Raw genomic sequence first — 20,401 nt, 5'->3', positions numbered from 1 at the left:
TTGACTCATTGCCAACCTGTCAATCAACACTTGTTTGAATAACAATACCGCTCCTAAAAACTCCTTGCAAACCGCATAAAAAGGAACTTTCTTTGAATATTTGGGGCCTTCTGACACTAGGTCAAGGCCTGCTCTATTCCGGAGTGTAGTAATAAACTTGCTCGTCTACTTTCTTGATTCTGATTTCACTCTGATCTCCCTGTCTCCCTGACGGAGAGTTCATTCCTAACCCCTCTGTTCCTTAGTATTTCCTAACAATCCGTCAAGAATCTTGATTTTTTTCCTTCAGAAACACCTGTCTATCCCTTCTCCATTCTTAGTTCAGGCTTCACACATCTAGGTTAGCCTAACATAGAATCTGATTATTGTCATAATTCTCCTTTGTTCAAAAACTTACTAAATCTCACTTTGCTCTACACACTACTAGTTATAACTTTAACTTCCACTAGTTTTACCGAGAAAATTAAATTAAATGGCTATGAAAATACTTGGTTAAACAACACTGTGCCTTTTCTACAATTTTACAAACTACTTGAGGGTAAGGATTAAATTGCATTCTTTTGTATGGGGGGATACTCCCTATGGTGGCCATAATTGATACTAAAATAACAATTTTTTTTAGTAAGATCTACCTACTTATCAATTAGGTACCTACTTATGAGTCAGAGAAAGATGAAAGTGTGTATTTGTAGAGTATACAAAAGAATAAAAATGCAAAAGAGAAACTGAGTCCCATGATTTAGGGAACAAAGAAATGATTAAAACATAAAGATACATTGGGTAGCGAAGTTCCTGAAATCATTCCAAAGAACTTAAAGGTTTTAGGATATTGGCTTTTTGAAAACAAGATGAAGTTATTTTTAGCAATGGTGCCAATCATGATAACAAAAATACTGACATAGGTATGCTTTTTTTTAAAAAAAAAAAATCATTTTACATGACTTTCAACTTTGAACATCTTCTCCCAATTACCCACTATATTATCCTTAGAGGCAAAAGCCAAGTAAAATACCAGACAAAATTATTAGAAATACTTTGACAATATCACAGTAATTTAGTCAAACAAGTTAATCGTACCTTTCTCAAAATTGGTATTTTTACATTGCCTTCCTGAGTCATCCACACGATGCTCTCTTAAAAACATAAATATTATATCCATGAAAAACAGTATAATAGATAAATGGCTTAAATTTATTATTAGCCTTCTATATTTTTCACATTCTGATATAGTTTCTTTTACTGGCTTCTAAGTAATGAAATTATTACCAATGAGATATAACCAATAAAATTTCAAAGATATAAGTAAATATTTTATCATATAAAATGAAAATACTCAATTCATCTAAAAGCACACATGATCTTCCTTAATCATACTTGAAGTTTAAAACAGTTGAAATGTTTAATGTTTTTAAACATTAGTTATAAATATTTTTGGACTCTTGAGTAAAGTATTTTAAAGAAATATAAAGTAACAAATCATCTGTAGTTTAATAAAGTTTCTTCCATTATATGAGATATGTATACATTACAAGTAACTTTTGTATGTAAGATTGATACTAATTATTAATCTACTTAAAATGTTGCTTTCATGCTATTCCCCTACTTAAAAATCTATAGGTAATAAATGAAGACCAAACTTTGAATCTTCAAAGACTTTATAATCTGTTCTCATTTATCAGAATGTCTATTATTTCAGTTATATGTACTACATGTTAGCTGACCAAAAAATATGAATACAACTATAGACATCAAAAACCAAAAGAGACTTCACAGGAATAATTATCCTTCAATGATGATAATGCTTATTTAATTTCACAATCTATAAAAGGACTTTCATCATTTCTAATTACCTTAATATAGTAAGGATCAGAACGATATTTAAAACTCCCAGGAAGGCGCCAAGTAAAACTGGTGCTGTGTACATGTTTATCTGCAGCTTAATAGTATCCCAAGTCATGCCCTTTTCTCCAATGAGTGCAAAACAAGTCTGAAAAACTTAGTAAGTATAAGCAGATGAATTATATTATATAGGAGGAACAAACAGGCTTACCAAAATGTGAAAGACATTTATCATAAAACTGGAAGCAATGTTATGGAATCATCCATCAACACATCATGCATCTCAACAGAGGCAAGAAAATTGGTTGGGGGAGGGAATTTACTCTTCTATATAAAGAATAGATAGTTGCATATACATAAAACATATGTAATTGATCTGTGGTTTTAAAATTTTGTGGATGGAGCTGATTAGGAAAAATGTCTAAAAAGGATCCTTAAGGGGACAATACTGAAAAAAAGTTTGAGAAACACTGATGTACATGCATTCACAAGGATTATATCTTAACTTGTTAGTATCTTCTTTTTAAAAAATCTCCATAAGAAATTTAAATTGTACAATTTCCTTCATAAATCAATTATAAAAGCAACCCATTTCATTATAAGAAAGAAAATGTCACAGTTTAAGTCTGTATTTTAAAATATTACTGTGTATATGGTATTTAAATTATATACATTTAATATTTTAAATTTGGATCTGTGGCAAAATCAGATTGGAAGAGTACTGGCTTGCTCCCCTGATTTAGATTCTGATCTTGGCTCTCCCAATAACTGACACGTAAGCCTAGGGTGAGGATGAAGCTAGACACGGCATCTAGGACACTTAGGAGAACATCTAGTGTAGGAGACACTCGGTACGTGGTAGTGCTTACTGATGCTGTTTATGGAAATTGCTTATTACTAGAAAAGTCATCTAATCTTTTCAGGCCTATACTTATTCATTTATAATACAAGATAATCTTTAAAGTACATTTTAGGGGGTCAAGGTACTTACTGAGAACCTAAGTCTATACCAGGTACTGTACTGTATACGGCACAGTGATAAATATATAGGGAAGAGTGGTAAATAAAAAAGACCCAGGCTCTGTCCTCACATATTATAATATGGCAGTAGCTCCAATTATTCTACCTTGTGCTTACATATTAATCTGAAGTACTAAATGGAAATGTTAGATTTTGGTTTTTGATAAATTAGATTCTCTTCAGTTGAGCTTTTCCTTGGCTAACTAGGAGGCAGTAGTGGAAACTGTGGTGAGGATGGGGTGTCAGTGATGAAGTAAACTGAGTTGAACTCCAACTGATGATATCATAACTGCAATATTCAAAGCATGACCGATTATATGGTTTTTCAGTGTTATTCTAGGCATAAAAATTACTAATTTCTCTACTCAGCAAAAAATTATTTGGCCTTAGGGAAGTATTAAATCTCACTACTATTTGATTATACTCAGCTAATGGATGGACTTTGGAGAGGAAGAAAATAGTAAGTCTTTTTAAAACTCGTTTTCTTCAAACTTAGAAAAGTCATAAAGGTAGGGTAAAAGGCAAAAGGGTGAAGAACCTCCAATAACTTTCCTCAAATCCTTCAGTCAAAAGAATTGTTTCTAACAAACAGAAAAAGAAAGTAAACTCCAGCAGAGATGTCAAGCTAAGTGATTATTTCACAGGACATACCATTTGGAATCACTTAGGTCTGAACCTCAGATTTCCCACTTACTATCCTATCCAACTGACCTTGGATAATTTCCTCAGATTCTTCATGCCTTGGTGTCCTGCTCTGTAGAATGGGGCTAATAGCACTTACTTTAGAGGACTTGAGTTAACACATAAAAGAGCCTAGTCACAGAACCAGATCAAAAAAATATTAGTTTCCCTTCCTTCTTCTGCAGTTAGGTGGCTTTACATGTGGATTTCATTTAATATTTGAACCTCAAAAATTTTCTCAATTCAAATTCAAGTAGTAACAAATGAAAAAATACCTACCTGGACCTAAAATAAAACCTAATGCTTGACATGCACTTGTGTTTGCCATGGCACTAGTTCTTTCCTGAAGGGAAGTGGCACCAGCAATATATGATCTAATAACTGCTACGTTTCCTAAGAAACAATACAATAATCCAAAGTAAGAGAAAATACCCTTCCATTTATAAAATTCAACTTAATTTGGCTTTATACAGAAGATATATTAACCTATAACATAGTCATTGCTTCTTCTTTGTGATCATATATATTAAGTAAATGAATTAATGGAAAATACTACTTTCAGTAATATGAAAACACAGTTAAAGATTTGAATGAATAAAAAAGTGGCATTACAGGAATAAATGTTAAACTTTTTTTATTATTAAATACTGAGAAAGGGCTAAGTGACTGTCCTAATACTGATTGCCACAACTATTTGTGAAAAAAAAGATATTACAAACTGCATGCTTAGAGCTGTATTATAAGAAACAGAAAAAGAAATCCACAAACAATTTTTAAACAATTTATTGAGCACTCTTTATGTTTAAGAGACTCTGCTAAGGTCCACAGAATATTTTTTAAAGTCATAAACTGTGTCTACTTACAAAATGTCTACTATCTGGATGGTGATATAGAATGAAAACAGTGCAAAGGAATATATAAGCAAATGCCAGAGACATGCGGGAGAAGGGAAAGATGCGTTAAGGGTAGGGTAGCTTAAAAGGCTTCATGGAAGATGCAGAATTTGAACTGAATCTTGAAGGATGAAAAATGATGGGAACAGAAGAGAGAAACCATAGGTAATGGGAACATTACTAGCAAAGGCAAAGTGGCAGGAAAGATTCGTCTGCTTGCAATGAGACCTTTATGTTGAACTGTGTGATCTGAGACAGAAGTGGTGACACCAGGTGACAATGGGCCATAAATGCAAGTCTGACATAGCAAACATAAACATACATACATATTACCTGCTCCAAATCCCACCAATCCACGAGCAACCAACATGTAGTATTTATTATGAGAAGCTGGGACGTGGACATACGCATATAGGCAGTTGGCTGCCACCGAAATGAAGATGGAGACAACAAGAGGTTCTTTTCTTGGTCTATAGTTAGACCACAAACCAAATATAGGTGAAGCTACCATTTGGCCAAGACTAAATGAAGCAATAACCCAGCCCAAAAAACTTGCATCAGCTGTATGATCAATCTGCAGAAAAAAGTACAATACTTTAAGAATTGTTATCGAAGAAAATAAAAGTTTAAAAACCTAAAGACGTTTTTCTGACCATGGATAATTTTCTATTAAAAATATTAAAATAACAATTATAACATGTAAGTTTTATAACACTATTGTTTATATAGTAAGTGATTCAAACTTTTGACATTACAATTAAATGTGTTAATAATTCACTGTAAGCAAGAAAAAATGGTTGAGAAGTTTCATCTTTTAGAATGATTATGGAAAATTTAGATTTAGAAAAATCTTGTTTAAAAGATAATCACATTATGTATCTAGCAATAACATCATGAGTAATAATATGCCATTCTTATAAAGCAAATACAATTAGACTATACTACTCCATAAGCTAAACTGCCATTACCACTGTAAATGTTCTTTTTGACTGGGCACAACAGCCAAATTCCTAAAAAAGACAATAAAAACACAAAGCTGAAAGATAATTCTCTTCTTAAATCTATTACTAATTCTTCCTTTCAACATATGTAACTCAGGATTCTACCGCTTACAGAGGGTTTATGTATCATGGTGAATCCTGAGAGGAAAATCAAATGATTAAAATCCAGAAAATAGAAGTTTAGCTTGCAAAAGGGACTATGGAATGAATCACAGATTTTCTTTTAATATATGGCAGGCTATACAATTATTTGGAAAAAATAAGGACATTAAATTTTAGGAAGTAAGTTTAAAGACACAGGTTAAGTGGTAGAACATCTTAAGCAACACTATGGTTCTTTCTCTTCTAAAGATATTTTTAAATAGCTTAAAATGGGAATATTTAGGTTCATTTTTGTTTGTAGGGGATGAGAAATAAGAGTGAACAGGTATATTGATACATAATACTTAAAGTTATAGCCTTAAATATTTTTAGGCACTCTGATTTTATTCTCTACTCATATTACCTTTGGCTCCTTCTGTTCTCTCTATTAAAATATAAAATAATTTCATAGCATATGAATTTTAAAATTAATTTTCAAGAAAGCAATGAAAACTCTGTTTTATTTTAAACATATAATGGTTTGAAAACAAAAGAATTATAGTATCTTCTCAGGATATCAATTGATCAGAGTCACGTGTCTGTTTCATGGACAGAAGTAAACTGACTCTCAGGGATGGCTCTAACAACATTAACAATATTTGGTACAGACCAATGGAAACTTATATTTTAACTGCATATTATCCTTTACAGTGACCAGAAAACCTAATCTGCTGGAATTCTTCTAATATTGTAACAGGTAAGTAAAATGATTTGGGATATATATGTCCTCCACAACAACAGAAGGTGTCACTTCAGTCACTGCACTGTGCTGGCAGGTGTCTCTCTCTTACAATAATAACTGCGTCTCATTTCTGGTCCTCTGGCCAACTCTGAGGATCTCTATCATGCTGTTTTCAGGATGCAATCTAAACTACCTTTAGGAAAAACTAGCTCACAAGGTGAACACTAACTCTCCTCTCTAACCTCATCTAACCTCATCTAACATCATCTCTCTGCACTCTCCCTCCCTCCAGTTCTAACTTGCAACCAGGTAAAACTATCTGAAGTTTCCAAAATGAGCCAAGTCTTTTGCCTGCAGGTCTTTGCACAGGTTTACTGCCCCTCCCACAGGCAATGCTTTCCTAACCTCCTGCTCCCTGGCAGCCACTGTTCCTTCAGGTGGCCAACTTTTGCAGGCCATCAAAGTTCAGCTCACGTGGGACTGATTTGGGAAAGTCTTCAAGGATCTCTTTAATCTGGATTAGCAATCTCTCTCTCTTTTTCTTTCTCATACAAACACCATAGTTTTAGACCTTTACCACCTTTATCTACTTATATGGTAATTATCTGTAAACTTGTTTGGTTTTGCACATATCAGGGAAAGTTGAATCCATATCTTCTCTAAGAAAAACAACCCCAAAGTGTATAAAACTAAATTTCAAAACATTCTCTAAATATGTTAATAATGTTGACAAAGTTAAAATTCTAGAAATCTTAATGCTTTCCTATAGGAGTTAAGATATGAATATGGGTATTCCAAGCCTCCCAAATATTCACTTATAGATTATCAAAAAACAGTCACTGAGGCCTTCTCTGTAACAAAAACTGTGCTAGGCAATAGGGATACAAAGATAAAGAGACACAGTTCCTGTGATCAAGGAATAATTGATTAAAAAATTATAATAATTAAAAATAGCATGCTTTAATTCTTTACCTGTCAAATGAGGATACCTTCAGAGCTACTAGAATTATTTGAGCCAATATATAGTGTAGTGCTTACAGTAGTCAGCATAAGTATGCACTCAATTAATGTACCTAAACACTATAAAAACTAATATCTTTAAGTATTTTTTTACCATTCTATCAGTTTTATTATTATGTTTAACTCATGCATGAGTATTTCCACTATCTCCCTGAGCCTATAGAAAAACTTATTCCAATTCAAAATCTGGGTTTGAGAATATGAGTCTTCTTGGAAACCAACCCCACCTCTGGGCAACACAGTTGATCGCTGTCTGGGCAAGAAGTATAATTCAGACATTGAGAGTAGTGCCAAATTCCTTTTAGACAATTTACTGCTTTGTTTTGTTTTCTGTTTTGGGGGTTTTTATGGCCTAGGTTTTTACGATTCTCCCAGATGGCTTTTACAGTAAGTAATATTTGGCAAAAATAACAAAAGAGATAGTAGCCTTAATTAAGAATTAAAAATTTTAAGGTAGTGGGTAACATAGTACAGTGATTGAGCTTGGCTCTGCCATTTTCTAGCTATGTGACCTTGGGCTACCTAACTTCTAAGAGTCTGAGTGTCTTCACCTGTCAAACAAGTGTTAATAATCACCTCACAGGGTTATCATAAAGATCAAAAGATTATTTAAGTGATATTATTCAGCCATAAAAAAAAGAAAGAAATCCTGCTATTTGCAACAATGGATGTATCTAGAGGGCATTATGCTCAGTGAAATAAGCCAGGTGGAGAAAGACAAATATCATAATATTTCACTTACTTGTGGAGTATAAACACAAAGCAAAACAGAATGAACAAAACAGCATAGACTCTATATAGGTATTGAGAAGTAACTAATAGTTACCATGGGGGAGGTGTTCGAATGGGTGGGGAAAGGGTGAGGGGGATAAAGAGGCACAAAAATTCTCTATCATAATGTAAGTTTGTCATGGGGATAGTAGTACAACATGAAGAAAATAACAAATGACTCTGTAACATCTTCCTATGTTGACAGATAATCACTCTAGAGAGGGTGAGGATTTAATAATATAGGTAACTGTTGAACCACTGTACATCTGAAACCAATGTAAGATTGTATATCAATGATACTTCAATTAAAAAAAAAAGAAGATAATTTAGGTGAAAGGTTACTCTGTGCCTGGCACAAAGTAAACTCAACATTATGATGAAATAAATTGAGAAAATTACTTGATAAGGTTTTTGGTGAGAATGTTGTTTTGTAATGCCAAAGAACTAGTTATAAGTTCATGTACTCAATAAATTCATCTTTGAAGAGTTTTCAAACATCCACATGTGTCTTTTCAAAACTCAACTTACTGTGCTGAGTAGATCTAATTATTGAAAATACCTTCCTTTTGAGAATTTTAAGGTTAAATAGACTAGTTACAGGGACCACAGGACTCAAGAGATTTGATACATGGAAATATATTTTTGGCAGAAAAGATGTTGCTTCAGACCTGTTAAATATTCTGTTCCAAGTCCAATGACTCTGCCAGTATTGGAAGACTTTTTACTGTCCTATGTAGTAATTTCATACAATATAGTTTTTTAAGTAATTTACAAAATAGGAGTGAAAATGTGCACTAAATAAAAAAATAAAATTTGTATTTTTATTTTTATATTCCTTTTTCTTCTTCTAGCTCTAAAATATCTTTTGGAGATTTTAAAAGATAGCATTTTCAAAAAGTTTTCTAAAAAATCTAAAATGAAATATAAAATGTCAATGAACTTCTTATATCATAGGCATTATGTCTAATCCCTAAATATATCATCAAATTACATCCAGTATTTTTTGTTGAAGCCATCTGACTATCCTAACAATCCTAAGTATACTCTCTGTAAACACCATTACACCCTCAGGGTAAGTGTTAATGAGAAAGGGACATGGAGGCACAGAGGAAAACCTAACCCAAACTGAAGTGAGGGACAGTCAAAGAAGGCTTTTGAGAGGAGGTAACATTGGAGCAAAGCTTCAAGAATGAATTAAAGATAGTGGGGAAGGAAGGTGAAATGGAAAGACAGAGGAAAGGAGAGATGGAGGGAGGGGAAGTGAAGGGTCCCCACCAGTAAGATGGCGAACTTCCGGCTTCTTTTCAGGGTCCTCGGTTCCCGCCGGCGCCACCTGAAGCCCAATCACCTCTCGCCCCCCTCCCAATCCCAGCACCTAGCCAACAGCCACCAGCCCCGTACAAGTAACACCACAATCACCCTATGCCCCATCCTATATAACCCAGCACCTTTCCCTAATAAAGCGGAACTCTCCGGTGAATTGCTGTTGTGTGTCGCTCCTTTCCTTTCATTGGTGCCGAAACCCGGGAGACGGGACACCCCAACTGGGCCCCGTCTTCCCCCAACACCAGCAGCAGCTTGCCCTCGTCCTCTTTTTCCGGCGCTGGCTCATCACACTCACCACTCCTCTCTGGCCTTTAGGTAAGTCCCCCCGGGGTGGGCCACTCTTCCCTGAGCTATCGCAGTGCCATTGACCGTGATCGTCCGGCAAGGCCCTGACGCTCGGGGACGAGGAGGGAACGCTCCCCGCCTCAGGCCTTCACGGCTGCGGCGGACCCTCAGGCCCCTCCTCCAAAAGCCATAAACCCCCACCTCAGCTGAAACTTTTTAAGCAAAATTTCCCTGGGGTGGGCCACTCTTCCCTGAGCTATCGCAGTGCCATTGACCGTGACCGTCCGGCAAGGCCCTGACGCTCGGGGACGAGGAGGGAACGCTCCCCGCCTCAGGCCTTCACGGCTGCGGCGGACCCTCAGGCCCCTCCTCCAAAAGCCATAAACCCCCACCTCAGCTGAAACTTTTTAAGCAAAATTTCCCAGGGGTGGGCCACTCTTCCCTGAGCTATCGCAGTGCCATTGACCGTGATCGTCCGGCAAGGCCCTGACGCTCGGGGACGAGGAGGGAACGCTCCCTGCCTCAGGCCTTCACGGCTGCGGCGGACCCTCAGGCCCCTCCTCCAAAAGCCATAAACCCCCACCTCAGCTGAAACTTTTTAAGCAAAATTTCCCCGGGGTGGGCCACTCTTCCCTGAGCTATTGCAGTGTCATTGACCGTGATCGTCCGGCAAGGCCCTGACGCTCGGGACGAGGAGGGAATGCTCCCTGCCTCAGGCCTTCACGGCTGCGGCGGACCCTCAGGCCCCTCCCCTGACAGCCATAAACCCCCGCCTCAGGCCTTCACGGCTGCAGCGGACCCTCAGGCCCCTCTTCCAAAAGCCATAAACCCCCACCTCAGGCCTTCACAGCTGCAGCAGACTCTCAGCCCCCTCCCCCTCCAACAGCCATAAATGAGGTGACTCCTTTGCGGATGAGAACGCTCCCTTTCCCGCCCCCTCCTCCTTCTGTTCCGTCCGCCGAAACCTGTTCGGTCTGCCGAAAACGCCTAGCGCTAGGTACCTCATGACTCCGGCACTCTGCCTTCTTAGGGAAGTCTGGGTGATGACCCACACTTCCCAAGAAATTCCGACTCGTATACGAGTTTCCGCAGACCACCAAGGATCATCGGGGATGCCCTTTGTCTCCTTGTGGTCTGCCTCCAGTCCGAGGATCCCCGTTCGTCTTCCCCTGTTTGTCTCCCTCTCTGTCCTTTAGCCATTTTGTCTCCTTGTGGTCTGCCTCCAGTCCAAAGATCTCCGTTTGTCTTCCCCTGTTTGTCTCCTTCTCTGCCCTTTGGCCATGGGAGCCTCCTCATCCCTCCCTGAAAGTTCACCTCTTGAATGCCTGCTTAAGCATCTAGCTACCCTCTCCCTGATGCCTGATATAAAACCAAAACTTCTCCGTAAATATTGCTCCCAAGATTGGCCGACATACCCCCTAGACAATAACAACCAATGGCCCGCAGGGGGAACTCTTGATCCTAACATCACTCGCAATCTCTTTAACTACTGCCAGCGCCTGGAAAAATGGACGGAGATTCCCTATATCGAAGCTTTTCACCTCCTAGCTCAAAATCCCAGCCTCTGCACCACCTGCTCCCCACCCCAAGTTCTCCTAGCCTGCAAGCCGTCTCCCTCCCCTCCACACACTCCCAGTCCCTCTTCAATTACCTTTGACACAGCCGACGAGCCTCTGCCATACAGACTTCCCCCTTCAGCCCCTCCCCCTCGTACAACCCCTCCACCCTCCGCCGCCGCTGCCGCCTCTTTCCCCATGGCAGAAGCCTCCCGTCCTCTCCCTTCCCCTTCTTCTCCTACAACAGCCCCTCCCCCTTCCTCTACCGCCGCCACCGCTGCCGCTTTCCCCCCGGCAGAAGCTTCCCATCCTCTCCCTTCCCCTTCTCCTCCTACAACAGCCCCTCCCCCTTCCTCTACCCCCGCCACCCCTGCCGCTTTCCCCGCGGCAGAAGCTTCCCATCCTCTCCCTTCCCCTTCTCCTCCTACAACAGCCCCTCCCCCTTCCTCTACCGCCGCCACCTCTGCCGCTTTCCCCGCGGCAGAAGCTTCCCATCCTCTCCCTTCCCCTTCTTCTCCTACAACAGCCCCTCCCCCTTCCTCTATCGCCGCGGCCGCCTCCACCCCCGCAGAAGCCTCCCATCCTCTCCCTTCCCCCTCCTCCACCATCTCCTCCTGCACCTCACCACCTCCTCCTCCATCCCCCTCACCTTCCCCCCTCCCGCAAATCGAGCCTGAGCCTTTCAGCCCCCCTCTAACTAAGTTCCAAGAGCCTCGTCCGTCTTTGCCCCCTCAGATTCGGTCCCGAGAGCCTCCCAAAATTATCGCGGCTTTGCCCCCATTACCTGTTTCCCCTGCACAGACTGAGCCAGAACCCTTCAGTCCCCCTCAGACTCGGTCCCGAGGGCCTCCCAAAATTATCGCCCCGCTCCGGGAAGTAGCAGGATCCGAAGGCATCTTGCGTGTTCACGTACCTTTCTCCTTAGGAGATTTAGCCCAACTAGAGAAACGCCTAGGTTCCTTTTCCACTGATCCCACAACCTACATCAGGGAGTTTCAATGGACCCTCCAGTCTTACAGCCTCACGCATCATGACATTTTCATGCTCGTGGCCAATACTCTCCTCCCTGAGGAGCATAGACGAGCTTGGGACTTCGCCCAAATGCATGCTACCGAAACCCACAGGACTGACCCCACCTGTCCCCCTGGTCCCACTGCTGTCCCCGAACAAGACCCACACTGGGACTATAACACCGCTGTGGGTCTCCACTCTCGAGATATTTTTGCCTCCTGCTTAATAGCAGGTCTAAAAAAGGCAGCTCGTAAAGTAGTCAATTTTCAAAAGCTCCAAGACATAATTCAAAAGAGAGACGAAACCCCCTCCGAGTTCTTAGATAGACTCACTCAAGCCCTATTACAGTATACCAGCCTGGACCCAGAAACACCTGAAGGAAGACAGGTCCTTATGACATACTTCCTAGCTCAAAGCTACCCCGACATTAAAGCTAAACTCAAAAAGTTAGAACAGGGCCCCGCTACCCCACAGACTGAGATCCTAACAGTGGCCTTTAAAGTCTTCCATAACCGGGAGGAGGAGAAAGAACGCCGTAAACAAAAAGCTGATCAGGCCAATTTCCAGATGTTGGCCCAGCTGATAAAACCACAACCTGGGCGAACCTCTACAGACAAGCCCCCCCCAGGAGCTTGTTTCAAGTGCGGAAAAGAGGGACATTGGTCAAGGGCGTGCCCCTCCCCCAGATCTCCTACCACCCCATGCCCCAGATGCCACAAAAAGGGCCACTGGGGGTCTGATTGCCCAACCACCCGAAGGGGAGGCTGGACGAACAACCCCCATCCTAAGCCCACCCTAGTGGGGCTGGCAGAAGAAGATTGACGGGGCCCGGGGGCTTCTCGCCCGACCATTTCCATCACCAAACAGGAGCCCAGGGTTACTTTAACAGTAGATGGTCGCCCCATCTCCTTCCTCCTAGATACAGGAGCCACCTTCTCAGTCTTGCGAGAATACCGGGGCCCTACCACGCCAGCCATTACTCCTATAGTCGGGGTAGGAGGTAAACAGATTTTCCCATTAAACCCCCCCCCCCTTTTATGCACAATCCTAGACAGTCCCATACCTTTCTCCCACTCCTTCCTAGTTATGCCCCAGTGTCCCATCCCTTTACTAGGACGGGACATCCTTTCCCTCCTCCACGTTTCCATAACTATATCCAATCCCACAGCCCCCAGTACTCCCTTTCTGATGGCCCTCATAGCCGACAACCCCCCTCTACCCAATGAAAGCTCCAGTTCTGCCCTTATACACCCTATAAATCCCAAACTTTGGGACATTACAAGCCCCTCCATGGCCCTATGTCCCCCTGCCTCTATCAAATTATGTGACCCCTCTCAGTATATCTGTCAGGCCCAATACCCCCTAACCACTTCAGCCCTCATAGGCCTCCAACCCATCATTCAAGATCTCTTAAACAAAAACTACCTTAGACTCACTCACTCCCCATTTAATACCCCCATATTAGCTGTGAAAAAAAACAATGGATCTTTCCGCCTTGTCCAAGACCTTCGCCTCATCAACATAGCCATTGTCCCTATCCATCCCTTAGTTCCAAATCCATACACCCTTTTATCGCAGATCCCTGCTTCTGCATCCCACTTCTCAGTCCTAGATCTCAAGGACGCATTTTTTTCTATTCCTCTAGACCCCTCCTCCCAAGATTTTTTTGCCTTCACCTGGACGGACCCATACACCAGACATTCTGTACAGCTTACTTGGACAGTTTTACCACAAGGCTTCCGAGATAGTCCCCATATTTTTGGACAAGTCCTAGCTCAAGACCTCAAACAGTTTCACCATGATCACCCCGAGTCCACTTTATTACAATATGTAGATGATCTTCTGCTCTGCAGTCCCTCGTGGGAACAGTCTCAACTTGACACTGCGTCTCTACTTAACCTTCTAGCTTCCAGAGGTTACCGAGTATCCCCTGTCAAAGCTCAAATCTCTTCCCCTTCTGTCACTTACCTTGGATTCCTTCTGTCTCAGCAAAGAAAGTCCATTACCTTAGACAGAAAACGACTCCTCTCTGACCTGCCCGTTCCCAAAACCAAGACAGAAATCTTTTCCTTTCTAGGCTTGGCTGGGTATTTGAGAGCGTGGATCCCTAACTTCTCCCTGTTGGCAAGACCCCTATACGACCTCAGCAAGGGCCCCCTGAAGAACCATTATCATCCTCACCCCGACACTCCTTCATTAAGCTCCGTCAAGCCCTTGTAAAAGCTCCAGCTCTCCATCTCCCTGATTTGTCGAAACCCTTCTCATTATACATTCATGAGAGGTCCAGTCAAGCTCTAGGAGTCCTAGGCCAATATTATGGCCCATCCTTTGCCCAGTAGCTTATCTCTCCAAGCAATTAGACCCCACAGCTCGGGGATGGGCCCCCTGCCTACGGGCATTAGCCGCGGGACAGCTCTTGCAGAAAGAAGCTCACAAACTAACATTCGGAGCACCCCTTACCATTCTGTCCCCACATCACCTAAAAGATCTCTTAACCTACAAAAGTTTACAGACTCTCCCACCCTCCAGACTCCTGACCTTACTGTCCTCTTTCCTCCAAAATCCAAACATTTCTTTCCTCCCCTGCCCGCCCCTAAATCCGGCCACTCTTCTTCCTCTGCCCTACTCTCCTCATACTCCCTCGCATGATTGCCTGGAAGCCCTTCACAACTTCCTTCCGTGCCACTCCACGATCTCCGAAGGAGCCCTCTCACACTCCGACCTCATCTGGTTTACTGATGGGTCCTCCTTTAAACATGAGGGCATCCACTACTCAGGATATGCAGTAGTCTCCCTCGAAGATGTCATTGAAGCACGAGCCCTACCCCCTGGTACAACCAATTAGCAGGCTGAACTCATTGCAGCCACCAGAGCTTGCACTCTGGCCCGGGACACGTCTCTCACATTGTACACTGACTCCAAGTACGTATTTCACATTCTCTTGTCCCACGTGGCAGTATGGAAAGAATGAGGCCTCCTCACCACAAAAGGGAATTCCATAACTAATTCAGCCTTAATTACTAAACTTTTAAAGGCTTCACAACTCCCACACCGACTAGGCATAGTCCACTGCAAATCACATCAAAAAGACGACTCCCCCATTGCAAGAGGTAACAACAAGGCCGACAGAGTAGCCCGGTCAGTTGCCCTATCAGAAAACGCACCAGACAACAATCTGTCTGCCCTTGCAGTTTTAGCCTTATCACAAGACGCCCTCTGCTCTCAGGACAAAGAGTCTCTCTTCCGCCTCTTACATGACCTGTTCCATCCCAGCCCCCAATCCTTAATCCATTTTTTACAATCTTTTTTTCCTCTTTCTCCTGAATACAAAACCCTACTTAACCAAATCACCTGCAAGTGCACCATCTGCCAACGCACTAACCCTAATACCCCCCTCAAAGCCCGACCCTTCCCAGCTCATCAAGCAAGGGGTAATGTCCCCGCTGCAGATTGGCAAATAGACTTCACTAACATGCCCCCTGTACGACGTACCAGATACCTACTCGTGCTAGTAGATACATTTTCAGGATGGGTCGAAGCTTTCCCCACCACTAATAAATGAGCATCCGTAGTTGCCTCTATCCTCCTCACCCAGATCTTTCCTAGGTTCGGGATGCCCACTTCCCTCCAATCAGATAACGGCCCTGAGTTCACTGCCCAAATTATCCAAAACCTCTCCAAGTCGCTCTCGCTCCCCTGGCATTTACATTGTCCTTATCGACCACAAGCTTCAGGAAAAGTAGAAAGAGCCAATAGGACTCTAAAAGATATCCTGACCAAACTATCTCTAGAACTACACCTTGACTGGGTTCGCTTACTTCCCTTAGCTCTACTCCGCATTCGAGCCCTCCCAAAGAAACCTTCCTTCTTGTCACCCTTTGAAATCATGTACGGCCGCCCGATTCTACCCCCGGGGCTCCCTTCCCACAAAGGACCAATTCCTCCCAATATAGCCCTTCCACTACTCTCTCTCCTCCGCACTGAATTGTGGAAATATCAAGATTGGCTCCTTCCTGATCCATCTGCCTCCCAAAATCCTCCTGTCTTACAGCCCGGCCAACTAGTGTTTTATAAGCCACCAGAAGATCAGCCCTCTCTCACCCCGAAATGGGAAGGTCCACACCCAGTTATTCTCTGCACCCCCTCGGCCGCCAAGCTCTCACTGCCTGATAACTCTGTCACCCCTTGGATTCATATCTCCAGGTTGAAACCAAATACCCAAGACTCACCTTCTCTGGACACCCAAGACCCATCAGTCACAATCCAGAGTCCTTCGGATACAGCCCAAGACGCTGTCTACTCTACCACGCCTCATCCCTCTAATCCCTTGAAGCTCCGCATCTCCCGTGCACCCTCTTTGCCATTCATACCTGAATCATGACTTTTTCCTCCTTTACTGCTCTCTCGCTTTTTTCCCTCATTCCTATTGTCTTCCCTGCCGCCCCACCCTCCTTTGTATGGCGATTCAAAGTCAAGCAGACTTACACACAGCATCAAACAAAAGTTACTGCCCTCATTGCCACATCAGACTGCCCTCTGAAAGGCTGCTCTGAGCCTTTGTACCTCCACTTTCCTCCCTCCACTGAAGTATTCATTTACAGCTACCTTTATTCTCCCTACCTCTGCTTCCTCTATGACCAAAGACAAGCCTATTGCAGGCGATGGCAAGACACCTACGGGGGATGCCCCTACTGTTCTTGCACCATTCACTACATGGGTGACTTCCAGTACCCACAGTATTACTCCTCCAACCGTTTCATGAAATATCCCAACGGCTCATTCTCCTTATTAATCCCAGATCCCTGGGACTCTCGATGGGCTGCTGGAGTAACAGCCTCAGTTTACTACAAGGGGTCCTCGACCCCCCATGGTACCCTTCATATCTCTCGAGAGTATGTTCCCTCTCGCTCCCAGATCTCTCAAGTTGCATCAGATATCAGACATTCCGAAAAAGTCATTATCCAAACTCTTGACGGCGCCTCTTCATCTTCTTATTCCTCCTACTCTTGGTTACAGCTCATTCAAGACACCACCATCTTTCTCAACCACACCCTCAACACCGCCAATTGTTTCTTGTGCGCATCACTACAGCGCCCACTGCTGGCCGCCGTGCCCCTCAATATTTCCAACTACTCCTTCCATGCAGAAGGACAACCCCTCCGTCCCCTGGCAGACATACCCCTGTGGGAACCAGAATACCCAGATAATCTCACCATCCACCACTGTGTAGGCCCAACTCCACCCCCCTCCAGTGCACTTCACTGCCTCTCTATCTACACCCCTACCTCCGGCTCTAAGACTTTTACGCAACCAGGACACTTCTTTTGGTGTAATGGCAGCCTTTTCAACTCACTACCTCTCAACTCCGATACACCCTGCATTCTCGTCACTCTAATCCCACAGCTTACACTTTACAGCATGGCAGAATTCCTTGAGCTCCAACCTCCCTTGCACTCGCGCACAAAAAGGGCTGCTTTCCTTCCCATCATGGTCGGTATCTCTTTAATCACCTCAGCCATTGGGGTGGGGTTTTCGGGAGGAGCCTTGGGTCACTCTCTATGGGCAGTTAGAGATCTCGACGCCAAACTTGAGGGAGCCCTGACATTCATTGCCGATTCCCTAGCCTCTCTCCAAAGACAGGTCACTTCGCTAGCTAAAGTCACCCTTCAAAACCGGCGGGCCCTAGATCTGCTTACAGCCGAGAAGGGCGGCACCTGCGTCTTCCTCCAGGAAGAGTGCTGCTATTACATCAACGAATCCGGCATTGTAGAAACTGACATCACCAAACTCACTGACCTTGCCTCCAGCCTCCACTCTGCTTCCAATTCCAACCCATTCTCTTCAATACTAACAAACCCCCTCCTCACCTGGCTCTGGCCCATTGCAGGCCCCATAATAGTCATTCTTCTCGTCTGTCTCTTCTTACCCTGTATAATAAAGTTCATCAAATCCCAAGTCGGAAAAATCTCTAATCAAGCTTTCAACCAGCTTTTACTCAGGAACTACCAGCTTCTGGCCACGGAAGACCCCTCACCCTCACGTGACCTCCTCACCACATGCTGATATGGACCCCTCTCTCCGCTGGAAACTGTTCCTGGAAACAATGGCCGCAGACGCCTGGCTCCTGACACCCATATCCTCTTGGCATCATTGGAATCAACAGGTCCTCAACCTATGGTTACAGGGAACCTTCATTGATTTCCAACCTGAAGAAGTCCACATCTACTCATCCTTACTGTGGGGAGTCCTATCAACCCTTTCCTCCCAATCCTCAAACCCTCACTCCCTTCTCCGCCCCTGTTCAGCAGGAAGCAGTCAGAGAGAAAGCAACGTCCACAAACCCATAGAGGAGAAAGGGGGGAATGAAGGGTCCCCACCAGTAAGATGGCGAACTTCCGGCTTCTTTTCGGGGTCCTCGGTTCCCGCCGGCGCCACCTGAAGCCCAATCACCTCTCGCCCCTCTCCCAATCCCAGCACCTAGCCAACAGCCACCAGCCCCGTACAAGTAACACCACAATCACCCTATGCCCCATCCTATATAACCCAGCACCTTTCCCTAATAAAGCGGAACTCTCCGGTGAATTGCTGTTGTGTGTCGCTCCTTTCCTTTCAGGAAGTATTCCAGAAAAAAAACAGAGAAAAATGTATAAAGACCTGAGGAGACTAGTTTCATCTAACTAGGTATATCTAATAAATTGTTCGCTATAGATCTAATATAAGCCAAGGCTTAGGATCTAGACTAAAATACATAAACACACACACACAACTTCTGGGGAAAACTAACATGTAAGTAGCAAGTTGATAAAGAAAAACACACAGAAGAATTTAAGAACAAAGAGCAAAGCTGGGACAGAGAAATATATGGAAGCTTAAGAGAGGGTTTTAAGAAGCAGGGAGAGAAAAACAATGTCAAATGCGACCCAAATGTCACCTAAAGTAAGGACTGAAAAGTATCTAACTTATTAGCAATTAAGTCATTGGCGACCTTAAGAAGACTGATTTCAGGGTAGCAGAGGAGTTAATTAGATTGTAGCAGGTTAAGGAGTAAATAGTAAGTTAGGAAGTACAGAGGAACTTCTTCAACAAATTTAAGTAAAATACTGATATATGATGAATTATGTCTTCAGCCTAAATACTGATTTTTAGCAAGTTCATCCCTTAATTAATTAATTAATTAATTAATTTTTAGAAAACTGACAGAACTTGATGATCAACTGATGTCAGGGTGCCCATTAAACTTGCTTCTTGTTGCCTCTCCTCTGCATCTAGTAACCACAGCATCAAAAATACATATTATCTAAATACAACTACAGTATGGATTTTAAAATATTATTCTGAAACAATGTCACCTGACAACCCAAATTAACTTCATGGGAAAGCATGAAATCATACCATAGAAATATCATTTACATATTTTTGGAATTCAGACTATGCCTAGTTTAGTTTCTTTTTTATTAGACAGGGAGTACTGATGGGATGCTAAAGTGGCTAATAAATAGGTGACCATTAAGGTACACCTGCCAGGACCGTCCCAGTTGCAACTCTACTTTCCTGGCACAGCACTACTTTCACTTCAAATAAAGCATATGATCACCTTACTTATACGCCTCTTTTGAAGAATTATTATCTCAAGTTATTCGAGTAAACATTAAGTCATAGAATACCAAAGAGACTCCCTAGAAAACTCTTTAACTACATAAGAGTTATTAGTGCTACAGCTACTTAAGAGAAGAACAGATTGAACTGAACAAACCTTTTGGAGATATGGCCATATTGACATTATCACAATAGAAAATCCTGTAAAGAAGGAAATTCTGTTAGTTATGATAATTTCATCACTATTTGTAGATACAATTTTTTAAACTACAGCATGGATTTTAAAATATTATTCTGAATTTATAAATTTATTCCCATAAATGTCTAATTTATCAAGCAATGGGGTTTTATTTATCAAAAGGAAAATAAAAATATTAAAGACTTGACAAAAATATGTATTTATAACCCCTGGCCATAATTAATATAATAAAAGAGAACCTATTTCACCTTATTCCACATGCCTTTATTGTAAATGGAAATTACTGAAAGCTTTGTTACATTTTTGTAGCAGAAATGAATGGAGGAAAGGCCACTTTGTAATGGAAGTGCTAGACTTTTAACCTGTGTTGTTTGGGAGAG

At 42.4% G+C, this 20,401-nt stretch overlaps 1 protein-coding gene across 3 annotated transcripts in view; it reads right to left on the bottom strand.

Annotated features, from left to right (window-relative positions):
* Positions 1-20,401, bottom strand: part of MFSD8 (major facilitator superfamily domain containing 8) — a 50,336-nt gene that overhangs the window by 20,205 nt on the left and 9,730 nt on the right. For all 3 annotated transcript variants that reach the window (XM_036997899.2, XM_036997900.2, XM_073237057.1), the window contains 5 exons: positions 19,980-20,023; positions 4,767-5,007; positions 3,820-3,933; positions 1,851-1,995; positions 1,078-1,133 (listed from right to left, as the gene is read on the bottom strand). In XM_036997899.2, coding sequence (XP_036853794.1) covers positions 1,078-1,133; positions 1,851-1,995; positions 3,820-3,933; positions 4,767-5,007; positions 19,980-20,023 — 600 coding nt within the window. The remainder of the gene's footprint in view (positions 1-1,077; positions 1,134-1,850; positions 1,996-3,819; positions 3,934-4,766; positions 5,008-19,979; positions 20,024-20,401) is intronic.

This window comes from Manis javanica, chromosome 5, assembly GCF_040802235.1.
Source record: "Manis javanica isolate MJ-LG chromosome 5, MJ_LKY, whole genome shotgun sequence".
NCBI classification, from domain to species: domain Eukaryota; kingdom Metazoa; phylum Chordata; class Mammalia; order Pholidota; family Manidae; genus Manis; species Manis javanica.
Note: the sequence above shows the minus strand (reverse complement) of the source record. Positions and strands in the feature narration are given on the sequence as shown.